The 19,765-nt window shown below is 39.8% G+C and overlaps 1 protein-coding gene across 1 annotated transcript in view; it reads left to right on the forward strand.

Moving 5' to 3' along the window:
* The first annotated feature begins 691 nt into the window (after positions 1-691).
* Positions 692-19,765, forward strand: part of LOC117293921 (gamma-aminobutyric acid type B receptor subunit 2-like) — a 45,900-nt gene continuing 26,826 nt past the window's right edge. The window contains exons 1-4 of the mRNA XM_033776404.1: positions 692-826; positions 3,902-4,072; positions 12,869-12,973; positions 19,546-19,611. Of these exons, the coding sequence (XP_033632295.1) occupies positions 746-826; positions 3,902-4,072; positions 12,869-12,973; positions 19,546-19,611 (423 nt within the window). The 5' untranslated portion in view covers positions 692-745. The remainder of the gene's footprint in view (positions 827-3,901; positions 4,073-12,868; positions 12,974-19,545; positions 19,612-19,765) is intronic.

Raw genomic sequence — 19,765 nt, forward strand, 5'->3', positions numbered from 1 at the left:
CATTGCATGATCTATCTGACCTCTGACCCACATCTTGTATTGACGATTTGGTGCTTACTCAATGGATGTTCACTTGGTGGCTTGTTAAGAATCGATACTCAGGTGTCGAGATCAAGAGGGGAATTCGCAATTCGTAAATCAAGCATGCACAGCCCATGCTATATTATTATTTTGTACATATCTTCAAAGTGACCCTTGCCTTTCTTGGCCTCCTTTTACCAACTATTTAGTTGGAGTAGCTAGTAACATCACACCAAATGTTATACGTGTTAACGGATCTAGCAGTATGTTTATGGATGGTAAATATCCTTGGTTACCCATACCGTGAAATAAGAAAACATTACGTCATAGTCCTTACGGCGTCAATTGCGTCATTTAATTTTGTCCATTTAATTTGCATCGGGGATAAAGAATATTCATGTTTTACCCATAAACACATAAGAAAGACATAATCTTGTTCACCCAAACAATTTGAATATAGAAGCGCTTCAGGCACGACGCCTATGCTCGTGCTTCTGAAAGCACACAATTTGCAACGAAGATTTTTTTCTTTCATTGTTTTCTTGCGACTTTGGTTACCAATTCACCAAAAACTGTCACAGGTTTGTTAATTTATACTGGTCTTTGACAGTATACCATCAGTGCACCCTGCCTTTAACGCAAATATTTTGTTGATCTTTTTATGCAGTGTCATCCCGGTATTGCAGCAGATGCCCTATTCGATCAACTGTACCGCAAACCCCAGATGACCATGCTGATGGGGAGTCAGTGCTCAGACGTCTCCAAACACATAGCGCAGATTGTTCCATATTGGAATCTTGTTATGGTAAGGAAAGGCATTATACGAAAGAAAATGCGGCACCAGACTATACAAAATAATTTTTACCCAAAATGTTACACAAGTGGGAGTACTGGTCTTTGGCAATAACCAAACGTGATAAGAGCATAAGCTATTACATCTACGACGTTGCTTTGTTGTTCTTAAAGGCAGTGGACACTATTGGTAATTACTTAAAATAGTTATTAGCATAAAACCTCTCTTGGTGGCGAGTAATGGGGAGAGGTTGATGGTGTAAAGCATTGTTAGAAACGGCTCTCTCTGAAGTGCCATAGTTTTCGAGATAGAAGTAATTTTCCACGAAGTTGATTTCGAGACCTCAGATTTAGAACTTGAGGTCTCGAAATCAACCATCTAAACGCACACAACTTCGTGTGACAAGGGTGTTTTTTCTTTCATTATTATCTCGCAAGTTCGATGACCGATTGAGCTCAAATTTTCACAGGTTTGTGACTTTTTGTTTATGTTGAAATACACCAACTGTGAAGGCTAGTCTTGGACAATTACCAATAGTGTCCACTGCCTTTAAATTAAACAATCCAAACCAAGTTGGGTAAGTGGACCAAAAAATACAGTCTGGCCCTCTTCTTTGGCAACTGAAACTAGTAATCACTATCACCAATGGACGCTAGGAACAAAGATGGTGGCAGCAAGGTAGCGGTCTCTAGTGACAGTCTCCATTCAACATCACATTTTTAAAACCAGTTCGTGTGGGATGAAGAAAATACGATAACGTGACTCGATGGTAATATGTTTGACATTCGATCAGTGCCAGTTCCAATTGACTGTAAGTTCCGCTGGCGACCGGCGCGTCTGTTCCAATTGTCTTTTAAAATGTTGTGACTTCTGTCTGCACTTTTCTTACATTGCAAGTCTCTGTTAATCAATGAGCACTCTGTACCATGGCTGTAATAGCACTAATGATAAAGTTAATGGAGCTTCTTATCCATGTCCAATCCAATTAATAGAAGATTTGAAGACAAACTTGTCGATGGTCAGACAAAGATTTGTCTGGATTTCCTGTCTATAGAGGTTCAGTTTGGCACAGACTTGATTGTACAAGTTGATTTAATCCTACTCCTGGGAGACATTTCCGTCGATCGGAAATGCAGTCAAATTTGTGGAAAGTCATGGGACTCGACTTTTACATATTTGGATATCGAAAACACTCTTCTCTTTAAAATAGAGTTTGCATGATTCAAATTCAACCCTTCCATTTTAAAGGGAAGGTGTCCGTTTGGTTCAAAATGAATGGCAATGACAAAGTAGTTAGAAGAACAGCTGTCGGTATTATTTTGTTTGTACGTGTTTTATGAAAAGTCAAATATTTCAAAGATGTGCGTAATGTTGGCAGTATTATAGAACTAAACGGATTGACGACCAACAACCGTACGATTTACTGTAATTGCTTTTGCGAGAACTTGGTTCGGATAAGAACCAGTGCTTAGTGGTAGAGCCTCAAAGGATTTGGACATAAAATAAAAATAACGTTGGTGCCCTTTTCAGCAGCAACTTTCGTTGAAGTGATTGAATCATTTCATTCTTGTTGACGTTGTTTGTTCAGTTTGTTTTTGACAGATATGATATTTGGTATTCTGATATTCTGAAATGTATATCCTGTATAAACAACATGATGGCATAATGTGTTTTGATTTTTATCTTGGGTCAGAATTACCGTAATTCGGTTTCCGGGGCCAGGGGTCCGATTGGCCATTTCAAGTGGGGATTTGAACTCGGACCCGGCGTCATTTTAACCTATTAAGATAAGATTCCAGATCATACCGACCCGGAAACGGTCAGGCTTCCTGATGCTACCCAGAGTCAGGGTAAATTTCGACCCCGGGTGTAAATAAGTCATCTGATTTCGGGGATATTAACGGTCCCTTTAAATAAAAGGTGGCTGTAAGTTCAGTTGCTGGCATGCACGTACCCAGCCGAGCTGCAACGATAGAATCCGACTTTGATGTCATCTGTCCCGTGTCTTTCAAAACAGCATTAGCCCCCAATGAGTAAAGCCGGTAACAAGACGGAATGCTAACTGAGAGTTTTCAATCAATACATTGGAATTCTAAATGGTAACATTGATGCACAGTATTCCCTAAGCCATTAGTGTTCGAGTTACTCTAAAGAAAACCGAATATTAAGGTTCAATGACGTAGTGAGGGTTTGGTGATTGAAGACCTTGGCGTACCGGGCAATTTTTACGGGCAACTTGGAGGCAACCGACTGCGTTACATGTAGAAAAAAATTATGTAGAAATTAACAAACCAGTCGGATTGTGTGTGTTTTTTGCTCCCCCTTTGTTATTTTATTTTGAAGGGGTTGGGTTGTCTTATTATTTTGAGATTGCCTGAAACTGGTTACCTGTAAATTGTCCAGTGTGATAAGTTCTTAAAGGATGGTACAGCAACAGATAAAACATTGTTCCAAAGTCATTTTGTAAATAAGGATTTTTTCATGACCAAGCATCACTGGACGGGACCGAGTGGTAACGAAATTGGTTGCCAAAGAGTACCAAAACTCTAGATATAATGAAACATCACAAACTGCATGTTTCCAACTTTAAATAAATGTCGTAATTTAGGGCTACAAACCTTGAACTGGGACCTTTCAATCTTCGATTGACATTTTAACCGGTAACCTTTTTAACTGGTAACCGTTTAAAGACACTGGACACTATTGGTAATTATTAAAGACCAGTCTTCTCAGTTGGTGTCTCAAAATACTATGAAACTTTGAACTCAATTGGTCGTCGAAGTTGCGAGACAATAGAAAAGAAAAACACCCTTGTCGCACGAAGTTGTGTGCTTTAACACAATTTGATTTTGGGACCTAACAATTTTATTCTAAGATCTCAAAATCGAATTCAAAAATGTTAGTGGAAAATTACTTCTTTCTCGAACACTTAAGAGGGAGCCGTTTCTTACAATGTTTATTCTATCAACAGCTCTCCATTGCTTGTTACCAAGTAAGTTTTTATGCTAACAATTATTTTGAGTGATTACCAATAGTGTCCACTACCTTTAATAAAGCCTGTTTACAACGGTAACCTTGTATTGACAGGTCTCTTACGGCTCCACTTCAGTGACACTCACCGACAGGGAGAATTACCCGACATTTTTTAGGACGGTGGCCCCCGATTCTTCCCACAATGCAGCCAAGGCGGCCTTTTTGGATCACTTCGGATGGCACGAGGTTTCAAGTCTGATGCAGGATGAAGAGCTGTTCTCACTGGTAAGTGACATCCCCAAAGGAGGAGAGTTAAAGGCGCTGGATACCCTTGGTTATTGTTGAAGACCAGTCATCTCACTTGGTGTTTCCCAACATGTGCATAAAGTAACAGACATTTGAAAATTTTTGACTCAATTAGTCACCTAAGTTGCAAGAGACTAATGAAAGAAAAACACCCTTTTTGTGCAAATTTGTGTGCTTTCAGATGAAAAATACAACAAGGGCTTCAGTGAGATATGTTATTATTTGAGTGAGAAATTACCTCTTTATCAAAAACAACGTTACTTCCGGGGGAGACGTTTCTTAAAATGTTTAATACTTTTAACAGCTCTCCAGTGCTCAATTATTTTTGAGCCACCAATAGTGTCTATTGCCATTAAACTGATGCATAGTCTACGAACAATGTTCTTTGCAGAAATTCAATTCAATTATTTAAACGTTAATCCTTCTGAGAAGGCATTTAGGGTTGTTACCAGGAGATCGTGAGTTTAGGAGTTGTTGCCCAGCTAGGAATGACCAAGGAATTTAAAGGGGCACTCTTTTTGTAAACAAAGGTTTCACGGTTTATTTTGAGCCAATTAAATAACCGTCCTTCAAGTTGATTTATTTGGTGTTTATTTTTAGAGTAGAGGGCATGAGGGGAAAATCTAGTAGTTTATCGCTCTTTTCTTGATAATCTATTTCGTCTGAGCGGTACTTGCGTGTAGCCCACTATAACATGAATGTAGCCAGACACCAAACTGGCGTATCATGGCCGAGCGGTTAAGAGCACCGGATTCAAGTGTGGGTTCGAATCCCAGTCGTGACACTTGCTACGTAAAACTGGGGTAGTGTTTTCTACTCTACCGGCCAGGCTTCGGACTGATGATACCCAAGCCTACATCCCTATGGACTGTTTAAAGGGGTAACCCTGTTTCAGCCCTATAGTAGATGATGGCAACGGCCGCTAGGAGAAAAAAAAAATATTGTAGCCCATCCTTGAAGTGGCCTTTAGGTCTTATGTGTCTGGCGACTTGCATATAAACATAACAAAACAAAGAAATGTAGCCCAAACTTTGCACCTCAATAGTCTGGAATCTAAATGTTGCCCAAATCCTGAACACTTTCCACCGCATTGGGTGCACTGGGCAAAAAACGTTTTTGTTTTGAAATTGGTTGGAAATATGGTTTTAAAGTAGAATACAACGACTCACACAAAATATCCCTCGAAAATGTGCGGTTTTTATTAAACTTCGACTCAACACAGTTTCGATATGAACTTGTACTAATAAAACAACTTGGTAGTCATATTGACATCATACGCTCTGACAGCAGAAAGTGTTCAGCCCGATCGCAATGTGCCCCTTGTAACCCGGACTACACTTTAGAGATAAGCTTTGATAAGCTCTTGTACACAAGGTAGCTTGAATCACACGTTGGACGACGCGTCGCGACGGACTGCAAGGTACGGTATGCAGTACCTGATATTCAGTATAGCGTGGGGTCGAAGCATGGTTGTTCAACCTCGTACAACAAAGCCGGAAAACAAATCTGCTTGTACGAAGTTGAAAAACCTCGAGAAACTATGCTTCTATCCCACGGTATCAAATGCCGTGACACTACCTTTTATCTTTGCAGAACGTCGTCCAACGCTTCATTGGCCCAATTCCATGGCTCTGCTTACCATAAGCACAGAATCGGCGCTTACTGAAGCAGGAAATTCTGTGCTTACGGAAAGCGTATTTCACGGGCTAGCGGCGACTTTTGCCTCTGCGCGTGCGTACTCCGCGTTACTAGGCATCCTACGCTTACCAGGCTAGCGCAGAAATTATAGGCGCTTGAATGAAGCGGGGAATCGTGATCATAAGCGCAGAATTCGGCGGTAAGCAGAGCCATGATATTGGGCCTTGGTGCATTCGGAGCGTTGTGCTTGCGTAAAGACCCTTGGACAAAGCTACATGCTACTATGAGGTGGGCCTACATTTTTTGCGCTACAAATAGGCTCGGACCACATTTAAAAAAAAATAATATGCTCGTTTAAAATTTCAAAGGAAACAAACAAAAAAAGGACAACATCGTGTATAAAGTTAGCTTGCACTGTGACTATTTGCTGTCTCTAAGACACCGTAGCAGTCAACGGTAACGACAATGTTTGACAAGTCTCCACTTTGAGACTCGCGCCAATATTTGCTATGATTCGGTTTCTTTTGAATACTAATGGCGTGCCACGTGTTTAATAGGTGACTATGCAACTACAACATGCAGACAATATTATATGAATGATGGTTCAGGAAATGGGTTGGTGATTGCTTTCGACTCCTAACGGACGAGTTGACAGAGAAAATGAGTGTATTTCAGTCGCCTATGGTGCATCGCGAATTCGGTGGGCGAGATCCTAACGTGCCCAAAAAGCCATGCCACTAGCTAAGTGCAAGCATCTAAGGTGTGAGCTTTAGGTTTTTATTAAGCATTTGTGTTTTTTATTATCCACACTTTAAATTGAATATTTTATGTTCCAAAAATTATTGGTAAAGACTCCAAAACAGGGCAGTAGAATGTTTCAATGTACAAATAAATCGAGGGGTGTTCAAAAAATGTATATTGAAAACTTGTAAAATTGTATTAAAATAAAACCAGTACAGTACAACAGAAAATAATTGGCAAGAATGAAATACTTCAGACTACAAACCATAACCTGCGCCCCCCCCCCCCCCCCCACCACCACCACCACAATGTTCATGACACTGGGCTGGATATATACAGTTTTGTATATCTAACATTTAGCCTGGATAAACCTCTAAAAAGAGAAAAATTTTCAATTTGTTTTCGAAATCGTTGTAAATGTGTCAGTGCCCGTGCCAATGTTCCAGATAGGAGCAATCAACTCGCCCGAAAATTCCGTTCACTTCTTCCCCCACCTTCTGGCAAACTAAACTGATTGATTACAAAGCACACACTCATCAATAACATCAAAGAGCAAGAAGACGACAAACTACAAGTGATGTCTGATTGGTTTGGCATCAAACCGCTTCCTTTGAGCTTCAGATGTAATTTCTCTCCCTTCTTGATTGGTACCATTTCTCGGTGCGAGGGTACGGGGAAACCACACAAAACAACGATTGTGTATTCACCGATAGCCCAATGGCTAAACCAACCCCGGAAACTGTTAGCGCTTAGTATTCCCACGACGAACGGGTAACCAATATTCACCAAAAATACATCTCTGCCAAAAACAAACTTACAACGCAATCATATCAGTTTCTCAATTAAGTCTTAGCCCTTTTTCCAATCTCGAGGAGAGGGAAACAAGGCATCTGTTGGCTTACATACGAAGCGAGTAAAGGAAAGATGAGATCAATCTTTCATTCCCGTTTTGACCCCTGTAGGTATGAAGCTGACGATAGAGGCAATCTGATACAGCTAGCGATCCGTATTCAGAATGGAATTACATGTTGGCTTTCAGTCCTCTAGCGTCGATTCGCGGCCAGTTTCTTCTTCTACTTCGTTTGCAATTTTTTCCTTCTTCAGTCTTCGTTTTCCTCTTATGTATTTGTCAGAACATCACATCCCCCTTAGTTGGCTCTCGGGTGTACTGATTTCGTACCCGTCGTGGTGTACATTGCATCTTATCATTCTAAAGCGTGATCTCATTTTGGGCGGGAACAAGAACGCTGTGTTTTTGTAATAGGGGGTAATAATTTGATCAACATCTTGTTCGAGCTATCAATGTTGTAACAGCATCGTCTGCTTTTCAATTGTGTAGTCCCGCTAGACCATCTGAAAGTGAAAGGTGAAATGGAGATTAGAAAGAGGTCATTTTATCCTTTCCACTAGTCTCTGGTAATATTGTGCAAGTGAGAGGGAGAAAGAGCTCGGAAATTAGCCTTTTCAAAAGAAGGCACTACGAGTTTGAAACTCGAAACGTGCGCCTTTTTTTGTTTGATGGGTGTCTGAGCGTCTCGAACCCGTTGAAACCGTGGATTTTAACAAAAGAGATACTACGGGTGTTTTGACTGAGCGATGACTTGCTCGCTTGGTTATTTTTGTGTACAAACCTAAGAAGGAATTGTATAACAAAAACGTCGGGAGACCAATAAGAAAGCCTTGATATTTGTTTAGGGCCTACTAGATTCCATTAAAAGATTCAACCGTTCCAGACACTTGTAAAAATTTAACTTACTCTCAAATTATTTAAGTTGATGGATCTTCGTCGTGTTTTAGGTGTCTTCGTATTTTAAGTTTTAAGGTGGAGAACTATGTCAAAAGCCCAAATGTGGACAAAAGATCAAGGCTCAAAAAATCTGGAAGTTATCGTGAAAAGGGCATGAACTAGTTTATAAAGGGATGTAGCACCATAAAAAAAAATTAAGAAAAATGTATTATTTATTATTTTTCAGTTTTTTTAAAGAACCACCGAATCCAAAGTACACTTCCAAACGGTTGGATATACACAGGCCAAGTAGAGTATGGATTGCACGTCAATTGGTACAACTCAGTTGTATTGCTCTTTTATTCCTAAGAGTTTCTTTTGAAACAGATAAGTGAGTTGTACCGGTGTCATATGCTATTGTGTCCGCCATGCAATACTGTCCGCTCCGGACACTTTTGCATATGCAATCATGTCCGGGGCTATGCAAAATCGTCCGGTGGACATGTACATGACTGTATGTGCGCGCGTAAGCGAGCGTGCATGCACTGAACTACGTTTATGCAGCATGAATATTCACATATTTTATGATTGCAGCGAATACCCAACGGCCGAACCTTTCCCATGTCATTCATAACATGCACTTAGCTTGTAAAAAATATGGCGAACGTGTTCCGTCGACCAAGGGCATTTAATATAATGCAAGGAAGGTTTTGCACGGGGGCGCACACAACTGCATATGCAAATGTGTCCGGGCGGACACAATTGCATTATGCAGCAGCGTCCGGGCGGACACGATTGCACATGCCAAACCGTCCAGCGGACATTACTGCATATGCAATACTGTCCTCCGGATAATATTGCATTAAGGACATAATTGCAAGCGACACCGGTGTTCCTATTGCGTTCTGCTTTAAACAACCAAAGCAAATATCGCGTAAAGCCTTTAGTTTTTTTAAGAAACATTTCCTCCGGGCTGAAGTACTTGCATGACGTTATATTGAGCCTTACCAGGTGGTTTGTTGTGTTATATCTATCCATATTGTTGATCAGTATAGGTGTAAGACCTATTTATGTCGATTTATGTCATCGATTCAGTGAGAGTTTACGATATATATTAGTTAGCCCCCAGGCTTTTGACTCTTCACACTCTTTTCCGCCGCGATGGTTGTACTTTATCATCTTCGTTTTGACGAAGTGACAAAATGTGTCAAAAGTCGTAAATTTTGCAATTCGCTCGTGGGCAAGCATTGTACGAAGTGTGGAACTGATAACAGAAGAGGTCCATGTAACAATACAGGGTTTTGAAACACTATGTGGACTTGCATTCGTCCACACGGTGTTTTCACTGGTGTTAAAGGGAAGGTACACTATTGTAGAATTGTCAAAGACCAGTGTTCTCAGTTAGTGTATCTCAATATAAGCATAAAATAACGAACCTGTGGAAATTTGAGCTCAGTTGGTCATCAGAGTTGGCAGAAAATGATGAAAAAACACCCTTGTTGGACGAATTTGTTTGCTTTCAGATAGGGATAAAATACTTCTAGCTAGAAGTCTTTTATTATTTTAGTGAGAAATTACCTTTTTCTCAAAATCTATGCTACTTTAGAGGGAGCTGTTTCTCACAGTGAGAAATTTCCTCTTTCTCAAAATCTGTGTTACTTTAGAGGGAGCTGTTTCTCACAATGGTTTATACTTTCAACAACTCTCCAATGCTCGTTACCAAGTCAGTTTTTAAGTTAATATTTGTTTTAAGTAATAACCATTAGTGTACATTCCCTTTAATAATGTTTTCTGTGTAAAGAGGATGTCTACAGAGGGAAACACAGAGCTATGTGTGTGTGGGAGGGAGGGCTTTTGGAGGGCCATTGTAGGGTATTTTTAATAGTGTATTAGATCCAAAGATGTCCTTTGTTCAACTTTGACTCCCAAATTGTTCCAAATATTAGGCTATAGTGTTAAGAAATGGGTAAACTATTTCTGAAAGCATGTATTTTTTTGCAGCAAAACAAAAATTTCGCTTCGTAAAAACGAGGGGGGCTGGATTCTAAGTAATCTTGACCCCCAACTTGGTCAATCTGACACACCTTCTGGTTTAAACTGACCCTAAATGGATCCGGCCCCAAAAGAGTCAAAACCGGCTCACTTCTGAGTAGGTCTACAACATTTAATGCAAACAAATCATTATTGGTATCTCCATGTGCTTCCAGACCTACGGGAATCCGAGCTTGGGACTCATACCAATACCTCATGGTTGTGTAAATACAAGTGGCCTATAAATAGTAAAATATCAACACCAAATCAAAAAATAACTGCATGTGCAGCACATGAATATAATATCTACACGGATGTATGCTCTCATGCTGCTGATTCGGCAGGTATTTCAAGGCGGCATAAATCTCTCGACAAAAAGTCATCCGGAATTCCCGCCGTAACGACGGATTCCCGCGTGCACGAAAGCGGCAACATAAATATCGTCTGCTCATCACACATCTACCTGCGAGAATAGCATACTTGAGTAGGTGCTTTTGGTCGGACCAATCAACCAGTTCACTGGGCAATAAATTACTTCAAGTACCTTCAAATCTAGCCAGGAGACAGTGAAAAATCCACAGAGCTCTCTGGGATGAGAAAGACCCCAAAACAACAAAACATCGCAGACATTTATTTCACTTCTGGCGCCGAGAACTCAGTGAAATAGTATTTTGATAAGGGACAGTGTTTTATCCAAACACCGACGGGGGGAAAAGGGAGTGAGAGAAAGGGAGAATTTATTAGCTGACCTTGACGTAGGATCGCTCAATAATTGTTATGACACGCTGCGGGATCGACGTGTTGGAATCTTTAAAAGAAAAAAAAATGTTAAAAAATTATTTCAGAATATTTATTGGTATTGATTTTCTTGTTTGTCAGTAATTCACTTGGACTTTCATTTAGTTTGTGTATGTAATGCTGGTGCAATTAAATGAAATTTCAATCCTCTTTTGTAACTATTAATATGTAGCACTGGCTGTAACTTTGAACGACTTTGACTTTTGCTCTTCTTCACAGTAAAAGCCAATATCTCAGGCGAAACCCATGAGTTAACGTTGTTAGCCTTTTATTGCAGTGTAGTTTCCATCCCTTGAAAACTCCCAGGAAACAGCTGTTGTTGTTGTTGTTTTTTTCGTTAAAGGCAGTGGACACTATTGGTGAATGTCAAAGACCAGTCTTCTCACTTGGTACATTGTAAAAACAAGTGTTTAGGTTCTGTAAACCTGCAAACCTATCTTAGTCACGCAGCTATAGAGTTCTTTTAAAGTGAAGAGCATTTTAAAGTGAAATTATCCTTACCTTCCCAGAAAACGGGTGTGAGGTCTTTTCCCTCGAAGACTAATTTCGCTTCCTCTGGGAAGTATAAACCGACTAGTTTCATCTCTCCTCCTGGAAGAAACACACACACAGCAATGCAGATGAATTAACTTAAAGACAATGGACACTATCGGTAATTGTCAAAGACTAGCCTTCACAGTTGGTGTATCTCAACAAATGCATAACATAACAAACCTGTGAGAATTTGAGCTCAAATGTTCGTCGGAGTTGCGAGATAACTATGAAAGAAAACACCCTTGTCACACAAAGTTGTGTGCTTTCAGATGCTTGATTTCGATACCTCAAATTAATTCTAAACTTGAGGTCTCGAAATAAAATTCGTAGAAAATTACTTCTTTCTCGAAAACTAAGTCACTTCAGAGGGAGCCGTCTCTCACAGTGTTTTATGATATCAACCTCTCCCCATTACTCGATACCAAGTAAGGTTTTATGCAGATAATTATTTGAAGTAATTACCAATAGTGTCCACTGCCTTTAACCATTTTTTGTTCTGGTTGTTTAGCCAATCAGAAAAACTAAGTTAAAATCACTAAAAATGTTTCGGCACCATATAATGTTCTTCTTCAGCCAAAACCCTCATATGTGTTTTTTTATGTAAACCCATATTTTTATGTAAACATTCATGGGGGAATGTTTGTTTTCTCAGTTGCTACCCCTGTGTCCCTGGAATGCATTGCATTCACAGGTCAAATCATGTTTATCAGAATCTCAATTCTATAGTGTTTTGATTGCCCAGTTATTAAAGCTTGTTAAATTAACTTGTACTCAACAGTTTGGCGTTCTCTCTAATGCAGCTTAATCACGTATCGGTGGAACAATGAACGTACCACTGTTATTCATATTAGTAATATTAATGAGTTATTGATACCAATGGTTCATTCGTGAATAATTGCAACAAGCGTGACACGACGAACATGGATATTAAAATTCCCGGGGTTTTGTTTCTGTTTTAATAATGTGTACCTAATTTCGTGCTTTTAAACCAGCTCACAAAATGTTACCATAAATTATGTATCCAATTTCATAGAGCTGCTTAACCAAAAAACGAGCAGCTAAGCGCAAAAATATTGATGCTTACCAGTATAAGGCTACCAGCCAAAATACAATGTCGCAAGTACAATTTATGACTGGTGTCCTGCTCCTTTTTGCTTAGCAGATCATTGTTAACCAATATTTTCTGCAAAAGGCAGCTCTATGAAATCAGGCCACGGGGGATCTCCGCATTTAACATTATTGTGGTTTTGATTCTGAGAAGATAAATTTAAGGAAATACTTATTGTGTTCCTTCATGTTTCTTTCAGGCACTGTCTGAGTTTACAAGATATCTACAATCCTACAGTAACATAACGATTCTGACGTCACTCAACATCGAAGATGACCTGCCGTCTAAGATGCAGCAGCTTCAAGTAAGATTTTAAAAAAATTCAATGCTCAAAATTGTTGTTGTTAAACAATCTTTGAATTTAAGGGTGTGTATACGTTTTGTAATGACTCTGAAAATGTATGGCAAATAAGCTAAAGTAGCAGCCGCAGGCAATTTCCTATACCTTCTGTCTAGGTAGTAGGTCAAAAAGCAGGGCAGTTCTTTTCAGAACGGCCCTGAGGGTGTAAATAACTCAAACTCAGCAGAAGCTAGTCAAAACTCTGCAAATTCCTACTCACGGAACAAGCTTCTCAGTCTCCGTTATGCCCCATCCACACGTGCTACAACTCTGCTGCCTTCCTGTACATTATCATTACAGAACCTTGGCCTTTTTGTAAATCCCAGCACTGTTTACCGACCTACACATCGTGGTAAAAAAGCTGGTCACCTTGTCTCAAACTTTGTTACCTGGATTATCTTACCATTATGCAGTCATGTGTAACTTGAGTCTGTGCAAGCCCAAAGTCCCAACCGTCACTTTAAAGAGCCGACAATGGAAACATGTGAATCCTCCCGAAGTGTTCCGCGACATAGGCACTCATTTAGCAAATCTAGAAGTTGATCATGACTGCTTGGATTCCTATGTCAGCCAATACGAGAGTACAGTCAGTGACATCTTGGATAAATACGCACCTTGGAAAACGAGATCAGTCAAGGTCCGAACTGAAGTCTCCTGGTTCAATTATGATATTCGTACAGCGAGAAAGATCTGTCGTCAACTGGAGCGGAAGTGGCGGAAAATTTGCAAATTGGCAATACAGCGACAAGAATATCGCAACCAAAGTAAAGTACTCAACCAGGCAAAGATCATCCATTATTCATCTCAAGTACAAGAATCCTCAGGAGATCAAAAGAAGCTCTTCAAGATAATTGGTAAGTTGTTGCTCAAACCCAAAACCCTTGTCCTTCCATCCACCTACGATGACCAGGACTTAGCAAATGAGTTCCAGAAATTCTTTGTCACCAAGATTTCAGACATCCGCTCATCATTTTCATCAGTCCCTTACAACGTGCCGCAGACATTGCCACATCTTCAACCAGAGTGTAGACTATCTGTGTTTGAGCCTGCCACTGTTTCTGAGATTCAAAGGGTTATTATGAAATCTCCTTCAAAATCCTGTGAGCTGGATCCAGTATCAACATCCATGATAAAGCAAAACATTGATATATTTGTACCCTACATCACTAAGCTTGTAAACGAATCTCTCAGTTCCGGTTGTTTCCCCGATAGCCTCAAAGTTTCCTACATCAGGCCGCTCATCAAGAAACCAAACCTGGACAAGGAGATATTCAAAAAATACAGACCGGTTGCAAACTTAAAATATCTTGGAAAAGTCATCGAACGAGTAGTGTCATCACGTATTTCTGATCACATTCATACTTTCAACCTGTCCGACGTGTTCCAGTCAGCATACAAGCCTTTCCATGGGACCGAGGCTGCACTAGTCCGTGTGAGCAACGATATTCTCTCTTCTATGGACAATGGTAACCTTACAGCACTAGTCCTGATAGACTTGAGTGCTGCTTTTGACACTGTTGATCATAACATCCTTCTCTCTCGGCTCCAGAATCACCTTGGCATAGAGGACACAGCCCTAGCATGGTGCAAATCGTATCTCCACAACAGAACTAATAATAATAATAATAATAATGGTAACATTTATAAAGCGCTTTACGCCCTAACGACCCCAAAGCGCTGTAACAAGAAACGAAAAAATATTAAAAAAGATTTAAACAGAAAACGATTTGAAACTACAATAACAATATGAATGAGTTTAAGAATAACTAACAATTAAAATAAAACATAAAAACCCGAGCCAGTCAGGAGTGATTAAAAATATACACAATTTGGGTAATCTCGAAAGGTGACAATACAACTAAACCTTTGACAACTATGATCATAATATAAATTATTTAAACAAATGACAATTTAAAAAGATAGGTTTTCAGAGCCTTCTTAAAATGGTTTAGTGATTTTGCAAATTTAATGTTATCGGGGAGTTTATTCCATTCTTTTGGAGCTGCAATGGAGAAAGCTCTGTCCCCATAGGAGGACAGTGATGTACGGGATGCTTGTGGAATTGTCAGTAATCCTTTGGCACTGGATCTCAAGGAGCGGGTAGGGGCATATGGATTGAGGAGATTCCTAATGTAAACAGGTGCCATGTAGTTAAGGGACTTGTAGACCATCAAGAGTGATTTGAACAGTATGCGTTTGCGAATTGGGAGCCAGTGGAGATTGTGTAGAATGGGTTTAACATGGTCGTGTTTTTTGGCACGGACAACGAGCTTAGCAGCTGTGTTTTGGACACGCTGCAGCTTAGCAAGTTCAAAGTGAGGCAATCCATGTAATATGCTGTTGCAATAGTCTAGCTTAGAAGAAATAAAAGCATGTACAAGTATCTCAGTTGTACCACGGTTCAGAAACTTGCGTAGTTGACCGATCTTTCTAATCGAACTCAGCATGTATGTATTGGCACTGCGATATCCGACCCTGTTGTTTTGAACTACTCTGTGCCACAGGGGTCGGTACTCGGCCCGCAGTGGTTTACGCTGTACACTTTACTGATTCGTGACATCATCCTCAAATTTAATCTGAATTACCATGTGTACGCAGACGACACTCAGCTATACATCACGTTTAAATCTTCTCAAGAAAACGCCAATGCATCTATTGCAAGACTTGAGAAATGCATCCAAGAGATTCGACGTTGGACACAACAAAACTTCCTGAAGTTAAATGATGATAAGACAGAGTTCCTTTTATTTGGGTCACGTCAACAGTTAACTAAGGTTTCAGTGCCATACATCTCCATCGGTGATGCTCGGATAGCTCCCTCACTGAAAGCTCGGAACTTAGGGGTTATTTTTGATTCATCGATGACACTTAGCCACACATCAACAACATTGTTCGTTTATCATCATATCACATCAGGAATATAGGTAAGATTCGCAAGTACTTGGACAAAAGTGCCACTGAAAAGGTCATTCACGCATTTGTTACTTCTCGTCTTGAAAACGGCAATGCTCTTCTCTACAGTCTTCCTAACAACCAGATTTCCCGACTTCAACGGCTCCAAAATACTGCTGCCCGCATTGTGACACTGTCTAGAAAATCCTGTTCTATTACCCCCATTCTGAAACAACTACACTGGCTCCCTATCTCTCAACGAGTCATCTTCAAGGTGATGCTCATTGTCCACAAAGCTCTAAATGGCAAGGCTCCCCAATATATTTCTGAACTGCTTCAAGTTTACACTCCATCAAGGAATTTTCGATCAAGTTCCATGCTTCTCCTCATTGAACCCAAGTCTCGACACTCATGGGGTGACAGGTCTTTTTCTCTAGCCGCGCCACGCATCTGGAACTCTCTACCACTTAATCTTCGATCTTGTCGTTGTACCGCAAAATTCAAGTCTCTTCTCAAAACTTATCTTATGTCACAGGTTTTCAATGACTAATTTTGTTGTGTCTGTTTTTCTTTGTGTTGTGTTTTGTTTTTGTTTTGTTTTGGTTTACTGCGCCTTGAACACCCAGCAGGGTGGATATGTGCGCATTACAAGTCTTATTATTATTATATTATTATTATTAAAGTCTACCGAACAATTCGATAAATTTACTCCGCGGTAATAGAATAGAAAGACAGTACTCTAAAGAACAACTCTACCTGGCAAGTATAAAAACACAATGTTACCGCAAAACACAAATATATTAAAACAAACTCACTGCAAGAAGTACAGCCGCTTTGGATAGTCAAAAGCATTTTGTGAAAGTCTTCACAAAAGTATTCCGGTTATGAAAACATGTATCACTTCAAAAAAATAGTTAGTGGCCTGACGTTTCGACCCTAGCAGAGTCTTTCTCGAAGGCTAAATGACAACACAACAAAAATGAACAAGTAACTAAGTGAAACTTAAGCAGTGAAGTGGAAATACATGAATGGGGTTAGAAAGCATAACGAAAAAAGCAAGGGGTAAACAATGAATAGGGGGACAAAAGGGGTGTGAATGGAAGGGAATGGCTTGACCACAAGAAGATGGAAACACGAAGTACAAGATCAAGTGTGGGGAGGTGGAGGAAAAAAGTATTAATTCGTGAATGAAAACAAATTGAGGCTGAGAAGCTTTAAGGTTCTTTAACTTGTTCAGGTTCAAATTGTGTACAAATTGTACATCGTATGAAATTCAGATACTAGAAGTATAACGATGTGTTGCATTGCCGATGGAAAGATGAACTTATATTTCACACAAAAATTCTGAAAATTAACAGAATCTGGTTCACACAATTGTTCATTCGTCAGTAAATGACGTTGTAGTGCGTTTGAGAGCAAGTGTTTTTTTCACATTTTCTCCTTCGGGGAACTAGGGGTGAAAGTTACCGTAATCACGCGTCATCACGCGTCAACTCAAAAAGCTAATCATTCACTGCGGGTAAGTGCTCTCTACGCGTCGGGCTACCGTGTTATCAGGACGATGGTCACAGGCCGTAGTCAAGTTTAAAGGCACTGGACACTATTGGTACCTACTCAAAATAATTGTTAGCATAAAAACGTACTTTGTGACGAACTGTTGATAGTATAATTAATACATTGTGAGAAACGGCTCCCTGTGTTTTTAAGAAAGAGCTAATTTCTCACTCAAATAAGTAAAATGAAAACCACGCAATTTTGAGACATGTTTGTGTGGATCATTGTATTCTACTTTTACAACATCTTTCTACCCATAATGCATTTTATAACAAACGTTTACAAACGCTTTTCAAAGACCAACTCAACCGATCCAAGGCAATGTGTTCCTTTAAGGTTTACATGTTACAGTGCAAGGCTGGGATTCGTCCTAGGTCCTTAAATTAGTCCTAAGTTAGGAAAAGTTTGGTAAAACCGACGGCAGTGCCTTTAACAAAAGGTTGTGTGGTATCTCCGTAAGATCTCTCGCCGTAGAGAAGCACTGTGTAGCCCGGCAGAGAGTAGTTCCTGTGCAAGGTGAAGACTCGATCTGCCGTCATCGACGTTCAATTGATTACAAATCTTGTCAGGACATCGACGGGAAAATAAGTACAAACTCAAGGGCCAACATACTCCTGGAGTCAATCGTTTACTTGCAAACAATTTTCCTTTTTTTTTACCCGGTACTTTCATCTGAGGCAATTTATCACATTGAATGACTCGAGAGTGCAATTTTGGTTCGGGTTGGTAAGCACATTAGCTCGATCGATTCAAATGTGTCTGAACGTTATCATGTCAATTCTGAGTGTTCTTAAAGGGAAGGTACACGTTTGGTAATTGTTAAAGACCAGTCTTCTCACTTGGTCTTGGTGTGTCCCATCATAAGCATAAGATAACGAGCCTGTGAAAATTTGGGCTCAATCGGTCATCGAAGTTGCGAGAAAATGATGAAAGAAAAAACACCCTTGTTGGACGAATTTGTGTGCTTTCAGATAGGAATAAAAAACTTCTAGCTAGAAGTCTTTTATTATTTTAGTGAGAAATTACCTCTTTCTCAAAAACTATGTTACTTCAGAGGAAGTTGTTTCCCACAATGTTTTATACTACCAACAGCTCTCCAATGCTCGTTACCAAGTCAGATTTAAGTTAATATTTGTTTTGAGTAATTACCAAACGTGTACCTTCCCTTTAAGTGCAATGTATGGAAACATTTTCTACGGGGGTGGATTTAAAAGAGAGAAGTAAAACCTATTAAGAAAGTAGCATGCATTGTTGGCTTTGGTTAGCGGATGTTTTAGACTCAGACCGGGAACGAAAACAACATAGGTCTGGATCCCTGACCGCAATCAGAGGGGAATGTTAAATGAAACTGTTTGTAGTCGGAGGATCAACTTCTTCATCCTGAATTCAGAAGCATTGAACTGGTGATGTATTGTGTGGGGAGGTTACTCCCAAACTTCAAGGGGTCAGAATTCAGCACAACCTAGTTTAGTTCTATTATCATTCCTTGATGAGGGAACAAAGTGACTACCAACCGGAGTTGAAACCAACGGTTCTTTTCAGAACCAACTCATTAGAGATGGCCATTACATGGTGTTACCGCTAACCTTTCCATATTGTATTTCCACCATGCAAAGTTTCAAATCTTACTTAAAGTGACAATATGTCTCGTTGAATAATTGGACACGGTTGAAAGCAGACCCGTGGTTTGGGACATTGGGATCAGAGTGAAGATACAACTTAAAAACCGGGGTGTCGAAATTGACACCATGGTGTTTTCACATATAGATACTGAAGAGAGAATCCAAATTAACGTCATATGATTTGTAATGTATTACCATACCAGTGTTACAATGGTGACATAAATAAGGGTTCATTTAATACCCCGTTGTGTAAAATTGTAAAAAAAAAATTCAGTTGGTATCTACATGTGACACTAAAAAACAACCCAGTTTGGCAGTGTAATTCTTTGTTCGGGAATTCTATTTTACAATTTTGCGAGACTGCATAATGGAACAAAGAGAGAGAGAGAGAGGGAGTGGGGGTGAAAGTTGCATTGCACAATATACAAAATACACAGAATCTTTATTGTGTTATTACATTTTTTGCAGGACCTCGATGCCCGTGTGATAATTGGGAATTTTCAGGAGAGCACTGCAAGGGCTGTTTTCTGTCAGGTAAGTTTGTGTTCGTCAACTGCACTCTAAAAACTCTGGGTCAAAGTTTACTCGGTTTCCAGATCTAACCGACCCATGTCTGGGTCAGTATGACCCAGAATCCGGTCAAAACAAGCTACAGATCAAACTTACACAGGATCCGAGTTAAAATCAC

This window comes from Asterias rubens, chromosome 8, assembly GCF_902459465.1.
Source record: "Asterias rubens chromosome 8, eAstRub1.3, whole genome shotgun sequence".
In the NCBI taxonomy this organism is placed as follows: domain Eukaryota; kingdom Metazoa; phylum Echinodermata; class Asteroidea; order Forcipulatida; family Asteriidae; genus Asterias; species Asterias rubens.